This window comes from Stegodyphus dumicola, chromosome 11 (assembly GCF_044657685.1).
Source record: "Stegodyphus dumicola isolate Sdum_Otavi_A_Nest chromosome 11, ASM4465768v1".
In the NCBI taxonomy this organism is placed as follows: Eukaryota; Metazoa; Arthropoda; class Arachnida; order Araneae; family Eresidae; genus Stegodyphus; species Stegodyphus dumicola.
In genome coordinates, this window is record NC_140778.1 from 53829310 (window position 1) to 53856173 (window position 26864).

General features: G+C 36.0%; 1 protein-coding gene across 5 annotated transcripts in view; it reads right to left on the reverse strand.

Annotated features, from left to right (window-relative positions):
• The window catches only part of LOC118183565 (neprilysin-2-like), a 181608-nt gene that overhangs the window by 40364 nt on the left and 114380 nt on the right, over positions 1-26864 (reverse strand). For all 5 annotated transcript variants that reach the window (XM_085826442.1, XM_085826441.1, XM_085826444.1 and 2 more), the window contains one exon: positions 7076-7140. In XM_085826442.1, coding sequence (XP_085682568.1) covers positions 7076-7140 — 65 coding nt within the window. The remainder of the gene's footprint in view (positions 1-7075; positions 7141-26864) is intronic.

Below are 26864 nucleotides of genomic sequence, written 5' to 3' on the forward strand. Positions count from 1 at the left end.
CCATTCTAAGACGTCTTGTTGTGGCAGCCTCACATGCGCCCGATGCTCACAGATTGGCCACGATTCTGATAATTGTACCGCTGCCCCTTTGTGTATAAATTGAAAGGGTGAGCACCCAGCATTTTCTCGCTTGTGCCCAAAATGGAAATCGGAAAAAGAAATCCAGACTACAAAAGTTACTAGGAACATCTCTTACTCCGAAGCCAGAAAATTAGTCCAGAGCACACAGCTTCGACCAAATACATCATACGCGAGTGCTGTTAAATCATCTCGTACAGTTGCCACCCAAACATCAATAGGCACACAGACCCTACCAAATAAAACTCATCCGCCTATATCCAACAAGAAAAAAGAAAATGCAACCCATATAGTACAAAAAAAAAAAAAAAAAAAAAAAAAAAAAAAAAAAAAGAAACAGTTATTCAAAGTAAGCCCAAAACTGCCACACAAAAAATATCAAATAAAAATAGAAGTCACAGCAATAGTTCTCTTGATGAGATGAATTCTGAATCTCTAGATTCAGACAGTATGGAAGTGGAGGAGGGAATGGAAGTTCCCGTACATCTACTTCCACGAAAAACAAAAGAAGAGCACAGAAAAAACAAAAACCATTCATAATGGCCACCCTCGTGTCATGGAACTGTCGCTGTTTCCACCGAAATTTACTTGACATCAAATCTATAATAAATGTGTATCATCCTGTGTGCTTAGTAATAATACAGGAAACAAATCTGAAACCAGAACAGCATGCAAAACTTCGGAGGTTTTCTTTCGTCAGGAAGGATAACCTTGCAGGTGAGCGTGCCAGTGGAGCTGGAGGTCTCCTCACCTCACTGGATTATCCCTCAAATGTACTTTCTTTGACGACATCCCTCCAAGTTGTCGCTACTCAAATAAATTTTGATATTGTTGCTTCATTTGTTTCTTTGTATTTGCCTCCAAATGAGCACATTTATCAGCAAGAGATTTAAATAATTGAATAGAGCAGCTGCCTGAGCCTTTTATCATAATAGGAGATTTTAACGGCCATAGTCCACTCTGGGGTAGTAAAGATACAAATTGCCGAGGAAGACAAATGGAGCAGATGATCGAAGATCATAACCTTTGTCTCCTGAATAATGGGCAGGATACATACTTCCATGAGCCTTCAAGGACTTTCCACGCTCTCGACCTTGCCATCTGTTCACCATCTCTGTTGCCATTTTGCACTTTTAGTGTCGGAAATGACCTGTACAACAGCGATCATTATCCCATTTTTGTATCTCTTGCACGAAGAGGAGCAAACCCCATGTCGAGAGTCCCTCGGTTTATTCTGGACAGGGCAGACTGGGAACTCTTCTCTTCCATTGCAGAGTTCACAGATGAAATGGTAGAAGATGCGCATATCGATGATGCTGTTGATGCTGTTACAAATACTATTATTCAGGCAGCTATGCTTTCGATTCCTAGAACATCAGGAAAAATACTTAAATATTCGAAACCGTGGTGGAATCGCGACTGTCATGAAGCACTGAAAAAACAGAAAAAAGCATGTGGTATTTTTCGTAGGTATCCTACTCTGCGAAACCTCATAGCATTTAAAAGAGCCAAAGCAAATGCACGAAAAGTAAGGAGGCAGAGCCAAAAGAATTCTTGGATTTCCTATGTGTCGTCAATAACATCCTCCACGCCTAGTAAGCGAGTTTGGGAAAGAGTTCGAAAAGCATGCGGCATATATAAAGACTACTCACTTTCCTTTTTGGAAAAAGATGGCCGAGTGATTAGCTCCATAGAAGAAATTGCAAATACTATAGGTGAGATATTTGCTGCCGTTTCTTCCAGCAGAAACTATTCACCTGCATTTCTGTCTATCAAGCTTCACTCTGAAATCAATCCCATCGAATTTAGCTCTTCCAAACCTGAGCCTTACAATAGAGACTTTACTATGCTGGAATTAAGGAGAGCTTTGTTGCAGACACATAGACACATTGTCCGGGTCTGGATGGCGTGTATTATGAAATGCTAAAGCATCTGTCCTATAAGTCACTGACTGCCCTTCTCACACTTTACAACAGAGTATGGAAGGAGTGTACTTTTCCCAGTGCATGGAGGCGAGCTGTTGTCATTCCTATTGCGAAGCCAGGGAAAGATCCGAGAAATCCATCCAACTATCGGCCAATTGCCCTTACCAGTGTTTGAAAAGATGATACACAGCCGCCTAGTCTAGTTCTTGGAAAAGAATAATATTATATCGCCTCATCAAAGCGGTTTTCGAAAGGGGAGAACTACCGTAGATAATATGCTCCTTTTACAGACATCCATTCGAAAAGCTTTCGTAAGAAGGAGTCACCTTGTGTCGATATTTTTTGACATTGAGAAAGCTTATGATAAGGCATGGAGATACAGTATACTTCGGGATCTTCACGAGAGTGGCTTGCCCGGCAACCTACCAATTTTTATTCAGAATTTCTTGATTACTAGAACATTTGAAGTAATGATTGGCTCTGTTTTGTCTGATGTTTTTCAACAAGAAGAGGGTGTGCCTCAAGGCTGTGTGCTCAGTGTAACTCTTTTCAGCCTAAAAATAAATTCTGTATTAAAACAACTTCCTCCCACCATTTCAGTTTCTTTATATGTTGATGATCTACAAATTAGCTGTAGAGGTGTGGATATGAGACATGTAGAGAGACAGCTCCAGATCGCTTTGAACAGGATCCAGGAATGGGCAAAAAGACAAGGATTTACGTTTTCGAAACAGAAGACTGTCTGTGTGCATTTTTGTAGAAAGCGAGGTCTCCATCCTGAGCCTGAATTATACCTTAATGGGTCTGTGATTCCAGTAGAATCTGAAGTAAAATTTTTAGGGGTGATGTTCGATCAAAAATTGACTTTCCTTCCTCATGTCCTAAACTTGAGAAAAAAAGGTACAAAAATTTTAAATATTTTAAAAGTCCTTGCGAACACCTCCTGGGGTGCAGAGCGTTGCTGCATGCTTCGCATTTACAGAGCTCTTGTTCGCTCTAGACTAGACTACGGCTCAGCTCTTTATGCATCCGCTCGGTCTTCAGTGTTGTTAAAACTAGACCCTGTTCATCATCAGGCTCTATGGATTTGTTCTGGAGCCTTCAGGACGTCTCCTGTCCAGAGCCTTTATGTTGACTGTTACGAACCATTACTCCGTTTGAGGCGTGAGGAGTTGCCTCTTTTACAGTATTTTAATATTTTTTCTCAACCTGACCATCCTTATAACTTGTGTATACGTGACAATAGCTGTGACCTTTTATTTGAGGCACGTCCATCCTGTGTGCCTTCTTTTCCTGTCAGAGTTCGTCCCCTCATTGAAGAATTCTCCCTGTCTGATATTTCCCCACAGGCAGTACAGCATTTTGAAATTGCACCTTGGGAAAATGCACAAATCCACCTTCTTGACATTTTCCACAATTACGGAAAAACAACTACAAATGAGAGCATCTACAGACAAATTTTTGCTGAGCACAAGCAGAGTTACAGGAGTTATGTTCCCATTTATACGGATGGATCTAAGTCAGCTTGCCATGTAGGCATGTCATTTATAATTGGTGACCACATGGAAGGCAGACGTTTACACGACGCTTCTTCTATCTTAACCTCCGAACTGACTGCCATATATTATGCGCTTTTGTACATCTCAACGCTACACCATCGAAAATTCATTGTATATACGGAATCCTACAGTGCATTGAAAGCTTTAGAATCCTTTTCTAGCACTGAGAATCCTGTGATAGTGGATGTTCTCAAGTTGAATATTAAATTGACATGTGGTGGATTTGAACTTCTGTACTTCTGGGTCCCCGGACATACAGGAATAAAGGGCAATGAGCTTGCGGACATCGCAGCGAAATCTGCTGTTGAAATATCCGGCCGCCTCATCCCTTTTAAAGATATCCGTTGTGTCATAAAAAAGAAGATCCGAAAGAATTGGCAGCAACTTTGGGACATTGAACTTCATAACAAGTTGAGAAGGGTGAAGCCTAAAATAGAGCATTGGGATACTACTAGCAATCGCAGGGAGGAAGTTCTTTTGACTCGCCTTAGAATTGGTCACAGTAGAGTGACACATAGCTACCTTCTGAAAGCTGAGAACGAGCCTATGTGTACAACTTGTAATGTTTGTCTTTCAGCCTATCACATTTTAATTGAATTCTCAAATTTTAATAGTCTTCGTGAGAAGTATTTTAATAGCTGCGACCTGCCTCTCGACCGTTTAATCGGAAGAGAGGTCAATACCAATTTGTTTCACTACCTCAAGGAAACCGGTTTCTATTATTTAATTTGATTTTTATCCTGAGATTTTATGTTGGAATTTTAATTAATCAGATGTTTTAGGATTTTATATCTATACTGCATATCTCATTATCAAAGTCATATTCAGCATTTTCAGCCCATCATTTAAATATCATTTTACTTGCCTCGATTTTAAAAGTGTGCTATTGTCTTTATATATTTTTTTCCTTTTAGTTTATATGTTAAAAAAGAATCATGTGTTTGGCGCATATGGCCTATTGAGCTTTTCGCCATAAATCTACTACCACCACCCGTTACGTTTTTGATTATTTTGTAACTGTGCAAGTGACGTTCACAAAATTCAAAAGAGGATTTCTGAAATTTGAATTTATGACTATTTCTGTGACACTGTATAGGCAATATTTGTTTTGCTCATTGCGTTTTCTTGTGGTGCAGCTAGCACTACCTTTGGCTAACTGTCGGAATTGTTTTCGCCTAATAAAGACACTATCTTAGGCTAACAGTTACGAATCTGAATTCTGGTGAGAAGTATAGATAATGTTTCTTGTTTCTTGTTGCAAAAATAGCTGTAAAATAGCTCCCACTTAAGTAGTGTTCTGTTATCGGGACCGGTTTCAGAAATGTATGAAGGTGTGTATGTAAATATATGCATATATGAGTACATGTATACACACATACAATCGTACTTACATATATACATGCATATATGAATGCATACATGCAGTTCTGAAAACAGAACAGTACCAATATTGTAGACCGTAGTTCCTCCCCATTTGAATTTTGTTGACTGCATCTCGACATTTTCTCCTCAGTCTTCTTTCAAATGGGAGAGAACTTGAGGAATTTTTGTTAATAACACGGCCAGCTAGGAATCCGGATTTCCAATCCTTGTGGGGGCATAGCCTATGTTTCTTATTTCTTTTTCTGAAAGGATTAATAGCTGTACAAAGGTTCCCAACCAAACTATTGTGCACCGCAAGTCATCCCTATTTGAATTCTGTTGACTAATTGTTTTCTCCCCAATTACCCTTTAATTAGGAGAGAATATGAGGAAATTTTGTTGGCAACACGGCCGGCTGGCATTTGGAAAATCTTGAGTTCAAATCCTGGGAAGGGTGTAGCTTAGTTTTCGTGTTTCTTCGACCGAAAAATGTAGCCTAATGACTGTTACATTTTGCCCTTTTCATGAAATTTTATATAATAATTTTATATAATTTGTATAATAATGGTTCATTGAAACTAAAATATGACTTGTTTTCATCTTTCCCTTCGGGCTCACCAGTCGTAGAAAGGTAAAGTCGCTGAACACTGGTAGCTCGGTCCGATATCCGAATCCAGAGAACGGGATTGCGTGGGCGTTTACGTGGTTTTCCCGATGTGTAACGTGCTTACGAGCCAGTTTCATTTAGAAAGTCCTTCACGAAGGCATCCCTCCCCTAGGCAGATAGCCTTCGAGGCTTTGCCGTAATCGCGTCATAGTTCACTGCGTCATACTCACTGCTTTCAATAGTTCACTTCGGTATGCGAGGTGTAATGACTTCGATGTTTTTCAAATTTATGAATTTTGTTTGCTAGAAATTTATAAATTTGGTTCAACTATTGTATTATTTTCGGGATGTGCAGTGGTTTTGGTCCATCTCTTTTTCAAATTTCTGTATTTTATTTTACTAGAAATTCATAAATTTGGTCCAAGTATTGTATTATTTGCGGGATGTGCAGTGGTTTCGATCCATTTCTTTTTCAAATTTCTGTATTTCGTTTTACTAAAAATTTATAAATTTGGTCCAAGTACTGTATTATTTACTGGATGTGAAGCGGTTTCGATCCATTTCTTTTTCAAATTTCTGTATTTCGTTTTACTGGAAATTAAAAAAATTTGGTCCAAGTATTGTATTATTTACGGTTTGTTTTTATGTGCAGTGGTTTCGATCCATTTCTTTTTAAAATTTCTGTATTTTGTTTTACTAGAAATTTATAAATTTGGTCCAAGTATTGTATTATTTACGGGACGTGCAATGGTTCCGATCCATTTCTTTTTCAAATTTCTGAATTTTGTTTTACTAAAAATTTATAAACGTGCACCAAGTTTTGTAATTATTTATCTTTATTCGTTTCGGTTACTATTTTATATATATATATAAAAAAAAAAAAAAAAAAAAAAAAAAAAAAAAAAAAAAAAACATCATTTTATTTTCTTTTGAGCTTCCAGTATGTTTGGCTAATGGAATATTTTAAAATGTTAAAATCACATTATTTCAGCAATTCAGTTTGGATGCAACAATTCAGATTGCTGATATTTCAGTAATTTAATTTTTGAATTTTTAAGGATGGATTTTAGAGAAGTGCTCTGATAATTCCTTAGTCTGAAGATTTACAACCTTGTAGGAGATTGGTCAAATAATGAACATTTTAAATCATTATATTAATATAGGATGCCTTCCGTCTTACTAATCTGCTCGCTTGAGATCTCAGAAACAAGGCAATGGCTACACCTCTCGTGGCATCAAACCCTGAAGATGATTTTGCGTAAAGCGTAACACCATGTTTTGTTTTTTATTCTTTTTTTTTTTTTTTTTTTTTTATTTTTATTTTTATTTTTCAATTTGTGACCTGCAGTAATTACTTTACTCTGCAGTGTTACTTTTGTTTCGGAACTTTAGTCTAGTTTTAATATACAGTATTTTATTTTTGTTGTTTTGTGAGGAATGTGATTTTAAGAATTGAAGTTTTTACATTTTTTATGTATAATCATGAGAATATCTGAGCTATTAAGATTGTAACAATAAATTTCAAAAGAAGAAAATTGCTTTACCAATTCTGTTATAATCATGGTTATAAATAATCTTTGCAGAAGATCCGTCCGTATATTCCATAAAGCTGTAAATGAATAGTCAGCATGAAAACAGACTGAAACATATTTATTTTTAACAATAAACTTCTTATTTAATAAAACTTTTCCAAAAAATATATACTTTTAAATTAGATTTCCCAGAATGCGGAATTACCTGTGTTTCAGCATAATCTAATGCAAATATACATCCTGATCTTAAAAGTTCATATAAGTCATATATTTTCACAAAATAGTAATAATAGACATATACAGGGTTTATCCGAAAAGCAGCAGGACTGAATTAAAAAAAAGCTATTCACAGTTTTGACATATCGACTTGGTAGTTTTCAAACTGTTCTCCTTCTGCATTAACACACCATTTCCAGTGACTCTGCCAATCTCTGAAGGCTTCCTGGAACACAGAAACTGAAATGCTCTTCAGCTCCCTCGTTACCGGGCTGTAATTCAAGAGGCCGCAATTCGGCCTTTTGAATGGCCTGGACCGAGACTTAATGTCCTCATTCCATGACTCTATTCAGTCGGTAGAAGAGGACGAAGTCTGAAGAAGAGACAGCTCTCTCGTTAACGGGCTGTAATTCAAGAGGCCGCAATTCGGCCTCTTGAATGGCCTGAGCAGAGACTTAATGTGCTCTTTTCATGACTCTTTTCAGTCGGGAGAAGAGAAAGAAGTCTGAAGGAGTGACAGCTCTATACTTACCGGGCTGTAATTGAAGAGGCCGGTAATTCGATCTCTTGAATAGTCTGGACAGAGACTTAATGTGCTCTTTTCATGGATCTTTCCAACGGGAGAAGAGGAAAAATTTTGAAGGAATGACAGCTCTCTCGTTACCGGACTGTAATACAAGAGGCCGCAATTCGGCCTCTTGAATGGCCTGGACAGAAACTTGGTGTCCTCATTTCAAGACTCTTTTCAGTAGGGAGAAGAGAAAGAAGTCTGAAGGAGTGACAGCTCTATACTTACCGGGCTGTAATTGAAAAGGCCGGTAAATCGGTCTCTTGAATAGTCTGGACAGAGACTTAATGTGCTCTTTTCATGGATCTTTCCAACGGGAGAAGAGGAAGAATTTTGAAGGAATGACAGCTCTCTCGTTACCGGACTGTAATACAAGAGGCCGCAATTCGGCCTCTTGAATGGCCTGGACAGAAACTTGGTGTCTTCATTTCATGACTCTTTTCAGTCGGGAGAAGAGAAAGAAGTCTGAAGGAGTGACAGCTCTATACTTACCGGGCTGGAATTGAAGAGGGCGGTAATTCGGTCTCTTAAATGGCCAGGAGCGAGACTTGATGTGCTCTTTTTATGAAACGTTTCAACGGGAGGAGAGGAAGAAGTCTGAAGGAGCGACAGCTGTCTCGTTACCGGGCTGTAATTGAAGAGGTCGGTAATTCGGTCCGTTGAATGGCCTGGACCGAGACTTGGTTTTACTCATTTCATGACTCTTTTCAGTCAAGAGAAGAGGAAGAAGTCTGAAGGAGTGACAACTCCCTCGTTACCGGGCTGTAATTCAAGGGGCTGCACTTCGGCGTCTTGAATGGCCTGGACCGAGACTTGGTGTCCTCATTCCATGAACTTTTCAGTCGGTAAAAGAGGAAGAAATCTGAACGAGTGACAGCTCCTTCGTTACCGGGCTGTAATTCGAGAGGACGGCCATTCGGCCTCTTGAATGGCCCGGACCGAGACTTGGTGTCCTCTTTTCATGACCCTTTTGAGTAGGGAGAGCAAGGAGAAGTCTAAAGGAGTGACATCTTGGCCATAGGGCTTTTTGGGAAAGCTAATGTAATGCCATGTTTGTTCAGGAAGTCCATATCAGCGAAGCCAGTGTGTCTCGGCGCATTTGATGGAGTGGTGGATTTGATGATCCTCACTCTGTGATGGAGTCTCCATGATCCAGCGATTTCTAGATGGACGCAGGCGAGTCGTTTCCGAAGTCTTTGAAGTACAGGTACAGCTCAGATGTTACTCCTTAAGACTTCTTCCTCTTTCTCCAACTGAAAAGGGTTAAAAAAGATTGCACCTCCACGGCTCGATCCAGGCCTAAACTTTTAACTCAAACGCACAGATAGGGTATCAGCTCTAACATGACTTATCTCTCAAGGTGTAAGTTTCTCACTTCTAAGTACGCACAGATAGGGTATCAGCTCTAACATGACTTATCTCTCAAGGTGTAAGATTCTCACTTCTAAGTTCAGTATAAGCCGCGACACAAACTAGTTAGGACTGCTGAAGAAAACTGCTGAATTCAAAGATTATGCTTTTGCCATTTAGCGATAAGAATTGCATATCTACCTGACCTAACTGCTTTTCTACTGCCTATGTTTAATTGCTATTCTCGAACAGTCATTGGAAATGAATTGATTTAATCCTTAGGGTAAAGATTTATTTGAAAAATTCTTCTGTTGACTTTTCGCAAACAGCATTCACTGAAGTACTGCAAGAAACTTGCTCCTATAACTGATACCATTCACTTTTGCCACGAGCAAGAATGTACATGTTTAATTTTAAATGACGATTAAGATTCATTATCCATAAATTAGGCGAAACAGGTTTAAGTCGTCAAATGTGCCCAAACGGCTAATATGCTTTGAAAAATACCACCTTCGATAATTGCTTCTTAGACGCTTGTATGACTGACCAGAATTATTGAAATTCCACAAATTGCCTACATATTCCATGTAAATATTTAATTGCTAATTGGTATGGAATTATACTTGCTATGGAAATTATTATTGCTATGGAAATTATTATTGCTATGGAAATTATTATTGCTATGGAAATTATAATTGCTATGGAAATTATTATTGCTATGGAAATTATAATTGCTATGAAAATTGATTATGCCTTTCGAAAATTGAATTGTTAACATTGCTACGAAAAATTAATGCTTACGACATGAAGAATTTCTCGCCTTCTGGTATTGATGCGAAGTGGCACCATTTCTTTTTTCAATAAACGCAAAAGGGCGAAGAGTGAAGTTCAAAGTTTAAAGTTCGGCCATTCAAGAAACCGTAACGAGGGAGCTGCAGCGCATATTAGTAAGTCTTCAGTGTCTGGCAGAGTAGCTGGAAACACCGTGTTGATGTAGAAGGGGCATATTTTGAAAACTTTGAAAACTATTAAATCGATGCGTCAACATTGTGAATAAGTATAAAAAACAAAATTCAGGATTGGCTTTGTCATTTCTGTCCTTTTCTCTTTGATTGCTTTCTTCAGTTTCATAAGTCGTTGGTGGTAAATATTCTCAGCTGATCGTTTGGATGATTGGAAGCAGATCAAAATATACACCTTTGTAAATCCTACCTAATTAACAGCATGACCTTTTTTGATTCAATTTAGCTTTCGATATGATTTGTGTTGATTCATCATACTTGAATCATCATCTTTTTAGTCCAAAGGGGCTTTGTCCCTGAAGGACTATTGTTTTGCGATTTTGCGTTTGTTCACTATAAATGTCTGTTCCACTTTTCAAACTGTTGCCATCAAATGTTAGAGTCCTGCATTATATTTGAAGAAATTAAATAATGAGAAATCAGCATAAATGTATGTATATTTTTCGCATTGCGATAAAATAACGGTACATGGAGACATCGAATTTTGAATGACGTAATCCTACTGCGAATATGGGCATGTGGAAGCCCAAATTTGAGATTTGGAATTTGTTTTATTATCGATTTCATATTTGTAAAACATTAACGAAGTTTTGATTAACAAACTCAAGGATTTGAAAACGACCAATGGCAACGTTGTACAGAAAAAAAAATTTTTATCTCCAGTGCGTGAGACTCAGGGCGGAAATTTTAAAGTTATGCTCAGTTTAGATATTGCTCTTGAACTGAATTTTATGGTTTAAGTGCGAAGAGCATGACATTTAATAAATAAAGGTAACAGACACAATGTTAAAATATCTGATGTGTTATTGGGTTGAATTAAATCTACTTCGCCGACAGCGCATAAACCACAATAGAATAAATGCATTCTTTAAAATTCACTCTAGTATTTGTTTACCATAGCGACACTCTGGCGCTAGATTCACTTAACAGTATTACTAATTATATAACATTTAACTTATATAATAGTTATATAACGGAAACTAAGTTAACTGTTATATAATCCAATAATTATATAACAGTTAACTTATATATTTCGTTCATATTATAACTCATAATGCACAAAATTTATATCATTTAAAGAATAGAATTATCTAATCGTTGCCACATGTTCTATTCAAATACTATAACAAAGCTAGAATGATGTATAAAAGAAATTAAGCAAACAAATCAAAAAAGAAACAGTTTTTCACAGACGATTGAGTATTTCTCATTTAATTAATTCAGTTCTCACTTCGCCAGAAGGCAAAAATACATAAAAACTCAAAATATCTATATTAAAAATTACGAAGTAAATCTTAAACACTTATTTCCTCGAAAAAATTCCAGAAAGAATTAAGCATGATTTAATTGGCAATAATAAATGAAAGCGTTATCTTTGTTTTTGCGAAGCTAAGTTTCTCTAGATTGGCAACAAATCCACTAGTCTCCTGTTTCAAATGTAAACATCAATGGCCGCCATAAAAAAAGGCTTAGCGGCACTTAGACAACTTTAAAGTTGTTGATAAGTCTAAAAATATTGCATACCGATTTACTAAAGGCATAAAAACCTTAACCGGAAGATAAAAACAACATAATACAATCATTTTTAAAGCAAAAAATGTACAATTTGCAAACATATAAGAGTAAAGAAACTGAGATGACTGAGCCGGGTAACAGAGTTCATATATATATATATATATAAATATATTTATATACGTTTGGTGCGGCCGATTGCAACCAAAATACGAGGTGCACATCTAACATTTTATAGCAGTCCTATATACGAAATTTCAAAGTTCTGAGGCTACTCGTTTTTGAGTTATGCGAGATACGTACGTACATACGCTCGTACAGACGCCACGAAAAATTCTCTTCAGAATTAGTTTTAAAGCAGTTTTATAATTTTTTTGCAGGAAACGAGTCTTTTATTCTGTCCTTACGTGCAGATATCACGCAAAAACATCGTTAAATTACATTCGATAGCGGTCAAATTGGATATTTTCGTTGAAATATGCTGCCTGAAACTTTTCGCGATTACAATACTTCCTTGGTATAAGGAAGTAAAAATCTCCCCTTTGGACGTAATTTAAAATCTGAAACATTTCAAATTTTCTTTTCTTTCTTTCTTTTTTTTTCAGTTAATGTTATTAAAGACGATCCATTATATTAGAAGGGATAATTCATTTCAAAAAAGGGGTCGACTGCATAAAGTTTGAAATGCCCGAACCGGAAATATTGGTTCTCTGTATGAAGTGAATTTCTTTCAAGTTACGTCAGGTTATGAGACTCTTAACGAGTCCAAGACATCAGATGTCATTTTCAATTTTGTATGTGATACATATCTAGCCTTTTTTTGCAGTTTCTCGCGCAGTTATATGGCCATTCGGTTCAGTTATGGCTTTAATTTTGTCATCATCAACTTCAGAAGTACGGCCAAAACGTTGGCCATCTTCAAGTGAAAACGTCTCCAGAACGAAATCTTTTAAACGAATTCTCACACACGTGTTATGTTAAGTAATCAACACAATAAACTTCACGTTTCTCTCTGCGAACCTCAGCCGCTTGCTTGCATTTATGAAAAAAAAAAAAAAAAAAAAAAAAAAAAAAAAAAAAAGAAAAAAGAAAAAAGAAAATTTGAAAGGTTTCAGATTTCAAATTACGTCCAAAGGGATATTTTTTAACATTTTGTGCATTACATTTATTTATTAAATATCATGTTCACTTAAACCAAAAAATTCAGTTCAAGGGCAATATCGCAAAGTAATTATAAATTGAGCATATCTTTAGAATTTCCGATACGCAGTCTCACGCGCTGGAGATAAAAATGTTCTTTTTTGTACAACGTTGCCATTTTTCGCTTTGAAATCTTTGGGATTGATAATAAAAAATTCGTTAAGGCTTTACAAAATATGAAATCGGTAATAAAACAAATTCCAAATTTCAAAATTGGGTTTTCAGATGCCCATATTCGCAGTGGGATTACGCCATTCAAAATTGGATGGCTCTAGGTACCGTTGTTTTATCACAATGCAAGAAATATACATACATTTATGCAGATTCTTCATTATTTAATTTCATCAAATATAATACAGGGCGATAGTATTTGGTGGCAACAGTTTGAAAAGTGATACAATCATTTATAGTTTTTCAACGTAAAATCGCAAAACGAAAACAACAGTGCCTCAAGAACTCCCTTTGGACTATAAATATGTTGAAAAAGTTTATTATTACACCCCTTGTTAAAACTGGCAGAAAACTAACCAGTTGTAAGAAACAAAGGCAGTGGGTTTGAGTAGCAACCTAAAAGTATCAGCTTTCCAGTCTCAAAAGATTGTAAGATTGACATAAGAATAACAAAACGAACATAACGCTACCTATTTATGCAAACCAAAATTCCTTGCTTGCGAGCCCAAAATTCGTTGCTCCCTTGTACGAAGTAAAGGAAGTATCGTAATCATGAAAAATTCCGGGTACCATATTTTAATGAAAGTATCCATTTTGACAGCTATCGAATTCAATTTAACGATGATTTTGCCTGACATCTGCTTGTAAGAACAGAATAAAGGACTCTTTTTTTTCCCCCCAACACAGGTTTCAAAAAGAATTTAAATTGGATTCAGAACAGACTTCTTCGTGATGTACGTACGTATGTATGTATCTCGCATAACTCAAAAACGAGTAGCCTCAGAAAGTTAAATTTTGTATGTAGACTGTTATAACATGTAGCTGTGCAACTTCGTTTTTGGTTGCAATCGGCTGAACCAAAAGTATATAAATATATATGTATTGTAAAGAACACTTCTGAACTCTCTACTAGAAAGACCTATGATGCTCTCGACTAGAGAGAACGTCGTTAGCAAACTCCTCACACTACGAGTACTTTAATTCATTTTTAATACCTATTTTAAAGAACTGTGAATGGCAACGACTTAACTGAGTAATACGCATGCGTAAAGAGATGAGCCTTCTGGTCAGACGCCTGACAGAAAAGAGAGAGTTTGGGAAGCTCCGCCAGCGAGCTGAGGTGTGGAGACTTTATTCGTCCAGTGATGATGAGTGCTATCTTCGTTAACGTCTCTGATCGTGTCACCAGCTCGGATATCTACTATAGTTTTCTAAATGTCTAGAGTTTAGTCTATAGAAGTAGCACGTCAGTGCATACCAGTTTAAACACTCAATGTGTTTGATTTATATATCTAAAAAGATATTTTCCTTTTGTGATATATTCGGGAAAACATTTTCCCATTAACACGTAGCACACCAGTGCATTTTATAGCACGTCAGTGCATAAGAGTTTTTAAGACAATCAAAGTGTTGCATTTATATATCTAACGAGATATTTTTTTTTTGTATGATTATGGGAGAAAATCCATTCCCGTAAATAAATAGCACATCAGTGTATTTATGTTTAAAGTTTAGCTATAAATTGATGTGATAGAATCTGAACTGTTTATTTGTGTATACGTGAAAGCACATCAGTGCAATATTGCAATTTTCATTTCTAAGTCATTAGAAGAAAATTTATGTTAAATTCTTGTGAACGGTGCAGCCTTGGCGCGATTTTGAAAATTATCGCCAATACCAAAAATGATCCAAAGAACGTCTATATATATACTATACACTATTGTGTGTATATACACTATATATATAGTATATACTATGTTTAACCATATATATTCTTTGAATGACCTGTTTACTACTCACCATATATGTCGCGTTTTTACTGCTCATCATAAAGTCGCCAAAAGTAGCCAAATCCCGTGTGCACCGGATACTAGGATTAAACCAAAAGCTTGTTACTTAAGGATTTAATGTTGGTAGATCAGATTAAAAGGCGCACGCCTAATGAGTTTAAGGAACATTTTATAGATGAATGGGCCACGATTACTTCACCAAAACAGTTGGTGGGTAAAATAGAGGAATTTGAAGATGCGAAAAAGACGATGGTTGGGAAAACGGCATTGGGTGAAATGAAAACGAAAACATCAGGTAGACAAATGGGTGTTTTTAGTCCACTGGTAACGTTTTCTCATGAAAGCACACCAGTGCTGTATTTTAATATGATCCGGATTTTCTAATAAGTAGAATGTAAATTTGATCATTTCATTGTATAAAAATTTAAGCTTTGAGCAGTAAAGAAATGTTCTAATAGTGTTCTGATTGAAACCTGCGCCTATCGAATTTACGTAGTATTTGCGTTGGCCATGTGGTTGCCAATGGACGTAGTTGTCATGAAAACGATAGTTAATTAAAGGTGGTTATATTTATTGGCGCCACCCTGGTTTTTCTCTGTCTGGCTGTACTGGATGAAAATAATTTGTTATTAATTTTTTTTATACGAAATATTTAGGAAGGATATTTATTCGTTTTCTGTTTTAATGGAAATAAATTCAAAATGATTAATGCTTTTATTAATCTTTTTTTTTTCATTTGCCTAATTTTGTAAGAAAGAAAAAAAGTTAGTGTTTTTTATATCTCTGATATATTTTTATGTGTATTATTTGTGAATAACTATTTGAGTTCTCCTTGTCGCTTCAGAACTTGGGGAAATAGCTTTAGAAGATATGAAAGTGATAGATTTAAAACAATTAATAACGAATAGTAAAAATTATGAGGAAGAATTTGTTAAAAATTTGTTAGAAAGTATTATGACTAATAGGATAGAAAAGGAAAACTTAGAGAAGCAAACACTTGTTGCGAAAGAATTACAGTTAGAACAGGAAGCTAGGGAGAGGGAATTTCAGATACTACAACAAAATAAAGAAATTGAAAAGCAACAGTTAGAACTCGAATGCCTTAAAGCAAAACAGAACACTGAATCTGCTAAACCTGGAGGTGAAACGGTATTTAATCAGAATTTTCAGAAACTAATGCTCAAGTTTAATTTAAAAACTGATGATATCAGTTTATTCTTAGAACTTTTTGAGAGGCAAGCTAAAGTTTTAAAATTGCTTACGTATCAATGGGTGTCATATCTCATTGGTGTCCTTCCGGTTGAGGTAAATAATATAATTGCTAGGGAGCCTGAAGAACAGGCTAGAGATTACCAACATATTAAAGAATTACTACTTAAACGATTTAAGTTAAGTGCGGAGAAGTTTCGGCAACTTCTTGTTAAGACTAAAAAAAATCCGGATTCTACGTGGTACGATTTTTATCACGAAATTAAAACATTTTTAGATGGGTGGCTCAAGGGATTAAAAATCGAAACATTTGAGCAACTCAAGGATTTAATGTTGGTAGATCAGATTAAAAGGCGCACGCCTAATGAGTTTAAAGAACATTTTATAGATGAATGGGCCACGATCACTTCGCCAAAACAGTTGGTGGGTAAAATAGAGGAATTTGAAGATGCGAAAAAGACGATGGTTGGGAAAACGGCATTGGGTGAAATGAAAACGAAAACATCAGGTAGACAAATGGGTGTTTTTGGTCCACTGGTAACGTTTTCAAAAATAGAAAAAACCCTCAAGGCACACAATTTAAAAAAGATGATGATGCACGCAATGTTGGGAAAAAGTCGGACTCGAATTTTGATAGGAGAAAAAGACTCCAGTGTTATGAATGTGGATCTTTTGACCATTTACGTCCTCAGTGCCCTAATTTAAAAACTCAAAAGGCAGATTTGTATCGGATAAGCGGGAGATCAGAGAAGAATCTGTTTAATCCCTATACATTAATGGAAGAGTAGATGGTTTTGAAGTACCTATTCTAAGAGATACAGGAGCTATGGTAGATATTATTTGTCAGAAATATGTAGACAGAGGTAGAATGAAGGGAGAACATGTGTGGTTTCGACATTTGTTGGATGATCATATGACTTGTTTACTTGTTGCTGAAGTAGATATTGAATGCGATTTGGGTACAGTAACCACCAAAGCAGCTGTTATAGGAGACCACTTAGACCAAGGACGATATATATTAGGCAACCAGACAGCGGCTCTTCTCAGAGGAACTGAGAAAAATTATTCGTTGTATGTCGGGAATGTTAATGAGGTCGTTACTCGATCTCAAGCACGACAATTTAAGGAAGCGGAAAATTTATGTGAGACGAATCAAAATTTTGAGCAGAATGAGTTAGAATTAGAAGAGGAGGACGATGCTCATGAGAGGTCTGAAAACAGAGAGATATTGCGTCCTGTCGACCTTTGTATCCCCCCAAGTTCTGCGATTCAAATAAGACTCAAGTACTTTTTATTGATGAACAACAAAAAAGTAAAGAACTTGCCGCTTTATTAGAACTAGTAAAAAGCGGAAGTAAAACAAGTTATGGGATTAAAAATGGGGTTTTAGTAAAAAAGAATGTAAATAAGTTAGGAGGAGAAGAACATTTAATTGTTGTTCCAGAAAACCTCAGAGAGAAAATTAAAGCAATTTGTCATGAAGGAACTTCAGGTCACTTAGGAGTTCTGAAAACAAAAGACCGGTTACTAAGACATTTTTTCTGGCCAAATTGTTATAAAGACATTGAGGAATTCGTTAAAACGTGCGACTCCTGTCATCGTGTAGGAAAAGCAAGTGACAGAAAGAAAGTACCTGTGATATCTGAAGTCTTTAGTAAGGTTAATGTAGATGCTTGCGGGCCTATGCCTACATCTACTGAAGGTAATAAATATCTTATTACAGTTATGTGCTTAACATCTAAATATCCTGACGCCGTCCCGGTGCCGGGTATAACGTCGAAATCTTTTGTAAGTGCACTCTTGCAGGTATTTAGTCGGATGGGTTTTCCAAGGGAGGTTCAAACTGATCAAGGAAAATCTTTCATGAGTCGCTTAACCGTTGAATTTTTGAAGAAGTTTGGTATAAAAATTTCTAGAAATTCGGTTTACCACCCCCAGAGCAATCCTGTGGAACGGTTCCATAGGTCAATAAAAAGTGTCTTAAAGGTATTGAAGCTGCCCCAAATTGGGAAATACAAGTACCTGCCGCTCTCTTTGCTCTGCGAACAGTAACTCATGATAGTACAGGATTTAGTCCAGCTGAATTTGTGTACGGGACCAACCTCAGAACACCTGTCGCATTATTGTATGAGAAATGGTTAGATCCTCAGGAAAAAGAAGATACCGTAATAGAATATGTTTTCGAATTAATCAATAGGCTAAAGAAAAGTAGAGAATTAGCTATAGAGAAAATGGAAGAGGTGAGGTTCAAAAGGAAGAAATGGTATGACAAAAATGCCGTGAAAAGGGAATTCCAGCCAGGAGATTCTGTATTAGTATTAGCAGTGAACCAACCCCATAAACTCGCTCCTAAATGGAAAGGGCGGGGAAAAATAGAGAAAAGATTATCAGAAACAAACTATGAGGTTAGTTTTGAAGGGAATAAAGTGTATCACATCAATATATTAAAACCTTATCATAAGATACCTGAATTTTTGAATATGGTGCTCCTTGACAACGAGGAGATAGTTGAACCCTCGGAATTAGAGGAGGATTTTCCTTATATGTTAACCGACCCCAATGTGTTTGATTTTAATGAAATAATAGCAAAAGATAATCTTAAAGAAAGACTTAGTGATGAATAAATCCTGCAGTTGGGAAAGTTGTTGGTAAAGTTTTCTGCTATATTTTCGAATATTCCAGGGAAAACAAATTTAGTCGAACATGGTATCGAACTAATCAGTGACAAACGCGTACAGCACAAACCTTATAGAATGACAAATCGACAGAACGAAATTCTTAAATTCGAGATGGAAAAAATGTTAAAATACAAGATTATTGAACCAGGACCCTCTGAATATACTTCACCTATGATCTTTGTTGAAGCACCAGGTAGGGATCCTAGTCCGTGTATTGATTACAGAAAGTTAAACGAAATAACGCGTACTGAGTTCTATCCGATCCCCAATATAGAGCAACGTGTTGAAGCTGTTGCAGCAGCCAAATTTATCACCTTGATAGACTTGACCAAAGGTTATTGGCAAATTCCGCTGACCCCTAGAGCGCAGAAAATTGCTGCATTTGCTACAAATTTTGGCGTTTGCGCATGCCATTTGGGCTTAAAAATGCTCCTTATTATTTTAGTAAAATGATGAGCGAAATATTTTGCGGATGTGAGAAATATTTTACCCCTGATTTAGATGATATTGCTATTTTTTTTCTGAAACGTGGGAGGACCATTTACAACATTTACATGAAATTTTAGAAATAATAAGAAAAGCCAATTTAACTATTAAACCCTCTAAGTGCAAGTTTGCACAAGAAGAAGTGCAATATCTCGGTCACATAGTAGGTCGAGGAAAACGTTCTCCAGCAGAACTAAAAATAGAATCGGTTCAAAATTTCCTGTTCCCACAACTAAAACTGAGATTAGAGCTTTCTTAGGGTTATCTGGATATTACAGACAATATATACCTATGTTTTCTGCTAAAGCCGCACCCATGACAGATTTGTTAAAAGGGAATAACAAAAGGGGTAAAATTGTTTGGAATGATGAATGTAATGAATCATTCAAATTGTTAAAAGAAAAGCTATCTAGTAGGCCTGTGCTACATGCACCCGATTTTTCTAAACCATTTATACTACAGACAGACGTATCAGATCAAGGATATGGTGTTGTTTTAGCCCAGAAGGATGATAAAGGGAAAGAACATCCTATATTGTATCTCAATAAAAAATTTACAGATAGTGAGTGGAAGTATTCCACCACTGAAAAAGAGTGTGCCGCAATTCTGTATAGAATGAAAAAATTGAAAGGGTTTATAGATGGGCAGACAAAATTTTCAATTCAAACTGACCATAATCCCCTAGTATGGCTAAAAAATAATGCAGGTAGAAATGGTCGATTGTTACGATGAGCCTTAGCCTTGCAATCTTATAATTTTACCATACATCATAAAAAGGGAAGTGACAACTTAAATGTAGACTGCTTAAGTAGAAACTCTGTACATGCCAGTTAAATAGACTAGTTATAATTTCTTTTAAATTGTTTTGTTATTTGATTATACATATTGTATTTTTTTTAATTCATACTACATAGTAAATTGTTAGCTTTATTCATAAAGACAAAATTTTTGTATTGGTTTTTCATATATTGTATATGTATTTTTATATGTGCTCTTTTCATGATGGCGTGGTTATGATAGTGGAGGACCTTTGTAACAGTGAGGTTTAAAATTAACTGGTAAAATGTTCAACGATCTCTATTGAAACCAGGAACTGTGAACTGTGAAGGTTTACTTTTCCTGTGTCCGGAGAAACAAAAACTGGACGCGGAAGGTGTTTGTTTGTAGCCAACGCCTGCCTGAACTTGTATTTCATCCCGTAGGAACTTAAAAAAAGTTTTGTTTCCTCTGTGTATGAGGAAAACAAAATCCGGAGGCGGAAGGAGCTAGTCTGTAAAGAACGCTACTGAACTCTCTACTAGAAAGACCTATGATGCTCTCGACTAGAGAGAACGTCGTTAGCAAACTCCTCACACTACAAGTACTTTAATTCATTTTTTTAGTACCTATTTTGAAGAACTGTGAATGGCAACGACTTAACTGAGTAATACGTATGCGTAAAGGCCAGAAGATGAGCCTTCTGGTCAGACGCCTGTCAGAAAAGAGAGAGTTTGGGAAGCTCCGCCAGCGAGCTGAGGTGTGGAGACTTTATTCGTCCAGTGATGATGAGTGCTATCTTCGTTAACGTCTCTGATCGTGTCACCAGCTCGGATATCTACTATAGTTTTCTAAATGTCTAGAGTTTAGTCTATAGAAGTAGCACGTCAGTGCATACCAGTTTAAACACTCAATGTGTTTGATTTATATATCTAAAAAGATATTTTCCTTTTGTGATATATTCGGGAAAACATTTTCCCATTAACACGTAGCACACCAGTGCATTTTATAGCACGTCAGTGCATAAGAGTTTTTAAGACAATCAAAGTGTTGCATTTATATATCTAACGAGATATTTTTTTTTTGTATGATTATGGGAGAAAATCCATTCCCGTAAATAAATAGCACATCAGTGTATTTATGTTTAAAGTTTAGCTATAAATTGATGTGATAGAATCTGAACTGTTTATTTGTGTATACGTGAAAGCACATCAGTGCAATATTGCAATTTTCATTTCTAAGTCATTAGAAGAAAATTTATGTTAAATTCTTGTGAACGGTGCAGCCTTGGCGCGATTTTGAAAATTATCGCCAATACCAAAAATGATCCAAAGAACGTCTATATATATACTATACACTATTGTGTGTATATACACTATATATATAGTATATACTATGTTTAACCATATATATTCTTTGAATGACCTGTTTACTACTCACCATATATGTCGCGTTTTTACTGCTCATCATAAAGTCGCCAAAAGTAGCCAAATCCCGTGTGCACCGGATACTAGGATTAAACCAAAAGCTTGTTACTTAAGGATTTAATGTTGGTAGATCAGATTAAAAGGCGCACGCCTAATGAGTTTAAGGAACATTTTATAGATGAATGGGCCACGATTACTTCACCAAAACAGTTGGTGGGTAAAATAGAGGAATTTGAAGATGCGAAAAAGACGATGGTTGGGAAAACGGCATTGGGTGAAATGAAAACGAAAACATCAGGTAGACAAATGGGTGTTTTTAGTCCACTGGTAACGTTTTCTCATGAAAGCACACCAGTGCTGTATTTTAATATGATCCGGATTTTCTAATAAGTAGAATGTAAATTTGATCATTTCATTGTATAAAAATTTAAGCTTTGAGCAGTAAAGAAATGTTCTAATAGTGTTCTGATTGAAACCTGCGCCTATCGAATTTACGTAGTATTTGCGTTGGCCATGTGGTTGCCAATGGACGTAGTTGTCATGAAAACGATAGTTAATTAAAGGTGGTTATATTTATTGGCGCCACCCTGGTTTTTCTCTGTCTGGCTGTACTGGATGAAAATAATTTGTTATTAATTTTTTTTATACGAAATATTTAGGAAGGATATTTATTCGTTTTCTGTTTTAATGGAAATAAATTCAAAATGATTAATGCTTTTATTAATCTTTTTTTTTTCATTTGCCTAATTTTGTAAGAAAGAAAAAAAGTTAGTGTTTTTTATATCTCTGATATATTTTTATGTGTATTATTTGTGAATAACTATTTGAGTTCTCCTTGTCGCTTCAGAACTTGGGGAAATAGCTTTAGAAGATATGAAAGTGATAGATTTAAAACAATTAATAACGAATAGTAAAAATTATGAGGAAGAATTTGTTAAAAATTTGTTAGAAAGTATTATGACTAATAGGATAGAAAAGGAAAACTTAGAGAAGCAAACACTTGTTGCGAAAGAATTACAGTTAGAACAGGAAGCTAGGGAGAGGGAATTTCAGATACTACAACAAAATAAAGAAATTGAAAAGCAACAGTTAGAACTCGAATGCCTTAAAGCAAAACAGAACACTGAATCTGCTAAACCTGGAGGTGAAACGGTATTTAATCAGAATTTTCAGAAACTAATGCTCAAGTTTAATTTAAAAACTGATGATATCAGTTTATTCTTAGAACTTTTTGAGAGGCAAGCTAAAGTTTTAAAATTGCTTACGTATCAATGGGTGTCATATCTCATTGGTGTCCTTCCGGTTGAGGTAAATAATATAATTGCTAGGGAGCCTGAAGAACAGGCTAGAGATTACCAACATATTAAAGAATTACTACTTAAAAGATTTAAGTTAAGTGCGGAGAAGTTTCGGCAACTTCTTGTTAAGACTAAAAAAAATCCGGATTCTACGTGGTACGATTTTTATCACGAAATTAAAACATTTTTAGATGGGTGGCTCAAGGGATTAAAAATCGAAACATTTGAGCAACTCAAGGATTTAATGTTGGTAGATCAGATTAAAAGGCGCACGCCTAATGAGTTTAAAGAACATTTTATAGATGAATGGGCCACGATCACTTCGCCAAAACAGTTGGTGGGTAAAATAGAGGAATTTGAAGATGCGAAAAAGACGATGGTTGGGAAAACGGCATTGGGTGAAATGAAAACGAAAACATCAGGTAGACAAATGGGTGTTTTTGGTCCACTGGTAACGTTTTCAAAAATAGAAAAAACCCTCAAGGCACACAATTTAAAAAAGATGATGATGCACGCAATGTTGGGAAAAAGTCGGACTCGAATTTTGATAGGAGAAAAAGACTCCAGTGTTATGAATGTGGATCTTTTGACCATTTACGTCCTCAGTGCCCTAATTTAAAAACTCAAAAGGCAGATTTGTATCGGATAAGCGGGAGATCAGAGAAGAATCTGTTTAATCCCTATACATTAATGGAAGAGTAGATGGTTTTGAAGTACCTATTCTAAGAGATACAGGAGCTATGGTAGATATTATTTGTCAGAAATATGTAGACAGAGGTAGAATGAAGGGAGAACATGTGTGGTTTCGACATTTGTTGGATGATCATATGACTTGTTTACTTGTTGCTGAAGTAGATATTGAATGCGATTTGGGTACAGTAACCACCAAAGCAGCTGTTATAGGAGACCACTTAGACCAAGGACGATATATATTAGGCAACCAGACAGCGGCTCTTCTCAGAGGAACTGAGAAAAATTATTCGTTGTATGTCGGGAATGTTAATGAGGTCGTTACTCGATCTCAAGCACGACAATTTAAGGAAGCGGAAAATTTATGTGAGACGAATCAAAATTTTGAGCAGAATGAGTTAGAATTAGAAGAGGAGGACGATGCTCATGAGAGGTCTGAAAACAGAGAGATATTGCGTCCTGTCGACCTTTGTATCCCCCCAAGTTCTGCGATTCAAATAAGACTCAAGTACTTTTTATTGATGAACAACAAAAAAGTAAAGAACTTGCCGCTTTATTAGAACTAGTAAAAAGCGGAAGTAAAACAAGTTATGGGATTAAAAATGGGGTTTTAGTAAAAAAGAATGTAAATAAGTTAGGAGGAGAAGAACATTTAATTGTTGTTCCAGAAAACCTCAGAGAGAAAATTAAAGCAATTTGTCATGAAGGAACTTCAGGTCACTTAGGAGTTCTGAAAACAAAAGACCGGTTACTAAGACATTTTTTCTGGCCAAATTGTTATAAAGACATTGAGGAATTCGTTAAAACGTGCGACTCCTGTCATCGTGTAGGAAAAGCAAGTGACAGAAAGAAAGTACCTGTGATATCTGAAGTCTTTAGTAAGGTTAATGTAGATGCTTGCGGGCCTATGCCTACATCTACTGAAGGTAATAAATATCTTATTACAGTTATGTGCTTAACATCTAAATATCCTGACGCCGTCCCGGTGCCGGGTATAACGTCGAAATCTTTTGTAAGTGCACTCTTGCAGGTATTTAGTCGGATGGGTTTTCCAAGGGAGGTTCAAACTGATCAAGGAAAATCTTTCATGAGTCGCTTAACCGTTGAATTTTTGAAGAAGTTTGGTATAAAAATTTCTAGAAATTCGGTTTACCACCCCCAGAGCAATCCTGTGGAACGGTTCCATAGGTCAATAAAAAGTGTCTTAAAGGTATTGAAGCTGCCCCAAATTGGGAAATACAAGTACCTGCCGCTCTCTTTGCTCTGCGAACAGTAACTCATGATAGTACAGGATTTAGTCCAGCTGAATTTGTGTACGGGACCAACCTCAGAACACCTGTCGCATTATTGTATGAGAAATGGTTAGATCCTCAGGAAAAAGAAGATACCGTAATAGAATATGTTTTCGAATTAATCAATAGGCTAAAGAAAAGTAGAGAATTAGCTATAGAGAAAATGGAAGAGGTGAGGTTCAAAAGGAAGAAATGGTATGACAAAAATGCCGTGAAAAGGGAATTCCAGCCAGGAGATTCTGTATTAGTATTAGCAGTGAACCAACCCCATAAACTCGCTCCTAAATGGAAAGGGCGGGGAAAAATAGAGAAAAGATTATCAGAAACAAACTATGAGGTTAGTTTTGAAGGGAATAAAGTGTATCACATCAATATATTAAAACCTTATCATAAGATACCTGAATTTTTGAATATGGTGCTCCTTGACAACGAGGAGATAGTTGAACCCTCGGAATTAGAGGAGGATTTTCCTTATATGTTAACCGACCCCAATGTGTTTGATTTTAATGAAATAATAGCAAAAGATAATCTTAAAGAAAGACTTAGTGATGAATAAATCCTGAAGTTGGGAAAGTTGTTGGTAAAGTTTTCTGCTATATTTTCGAATATTCCAGGGAAAACAAATTTAGTCGAACATGGTATCGAACTAATCAGTGACAAACGCGTACAGCACAAACCTTATAGAATGACAAATCGACAGAACGAAATTCTTAAATTCGAGATGGAAAAAATGTTAAAATACAAGATTATTGAACCAGGACCCTCTGAATATACTTCACCTATGATCTTTGTTGAAGCACCAGGTAGGGATCCTAGTCCGTGTATTGATTACAGAAAGTTAAACGAAATAACGCGTACTGAGTTCTATCCGATCCCCAATATAGAGCAACGTGTTGAAGCTGTTGCAGCAGCCAAATTTATCACCTTGATAGACTTGACCAAAGGTTATTGGCAAATTCCGCTGACCCCTAGAGCGCAGAAAATTGCTGCATTTGCTACAAATTTTGGCGTTTGCGCATGCCATTTGGGCTTAAAAATGCTCCTTATTATTTTAGTAAAATGATGAGCGAAATATTTTGCGGATGTGAGAAATATTTTACCCCTGATTTAGATGATATTGCTATTTTTTTTCTGAAACGTGGGAGGACCATTTACAACATTTACATGAAATTTTAGAAATAATAAGAAAAGCCAATTTAACTATTAAACCCTCTAAGTGCAAGTTTGCACAAGAAGAAGTGCAATATCTCGGTCACATAGTAGGTCGAGGAAAACGTTCTCCAGCAGAACTAAAAATAGAATCGGTTCAAAATTTCCTGTTCCCACAACTAAAACTGAGATTAGAGCTTTCTTAGGGTTATCTGGATATTACAGACAATATATACCTATGTTTTCTGCTAAAGCCGCACCCATGACAGATTTGTTAAAAGGGAATAACAAAAGGGGTAAAATTGTTTGGAATGATGAATGTAATGAATCATTCAAATTGTTAAAAGAAAAGCTATCTAGTAGGCCTGTGCTACATGCACCCGATTTTTCTAAACCATTTATACTACAGACAGACGTATCAGATCAAGGATATGGTGTTGTTTTAGCCCAGAAGGATGATAAAGGGAAAGAACATCCTATATTGTATCTCAATAAAAAATTTACAGATAGTGAGTGGAAGTATTCCACCACTGAAAAAGAGTGTGCCGCAATTCTGTATAGAATGAAAAAATTGAAAGGGTTTATAGATGGGCAGACAAAATTTTCAATTCAAACTGACCATAATCCCCTAGTATGGCTAAAAAATAATGCAGGTAGAAATGGTCGATTGTTACGATGAGCCTTAGCCTTGCAATCTTATAATTTTACCATACATCATAAAAAGGGAAGTGACAACTTAAATGTAGACTGCTTAAGTAGAAACTCTGTACATGCCAGTTAAATAGACTAGTTATAATTTCTTTTAAATTGTTTTGTTATTTGATTATACATATTGTATTTTTTTTAATTCATACTACATAGTAAATTGTTAGCTTTATTCATAAAGACAAAATTTTTGTATTGGTTTTTCATATATTGTATATGTATTTTTATATGTGCTCTTTTCATGATGGCGTGGTTATGATAGTGGAGGACCTTTGTAACAGT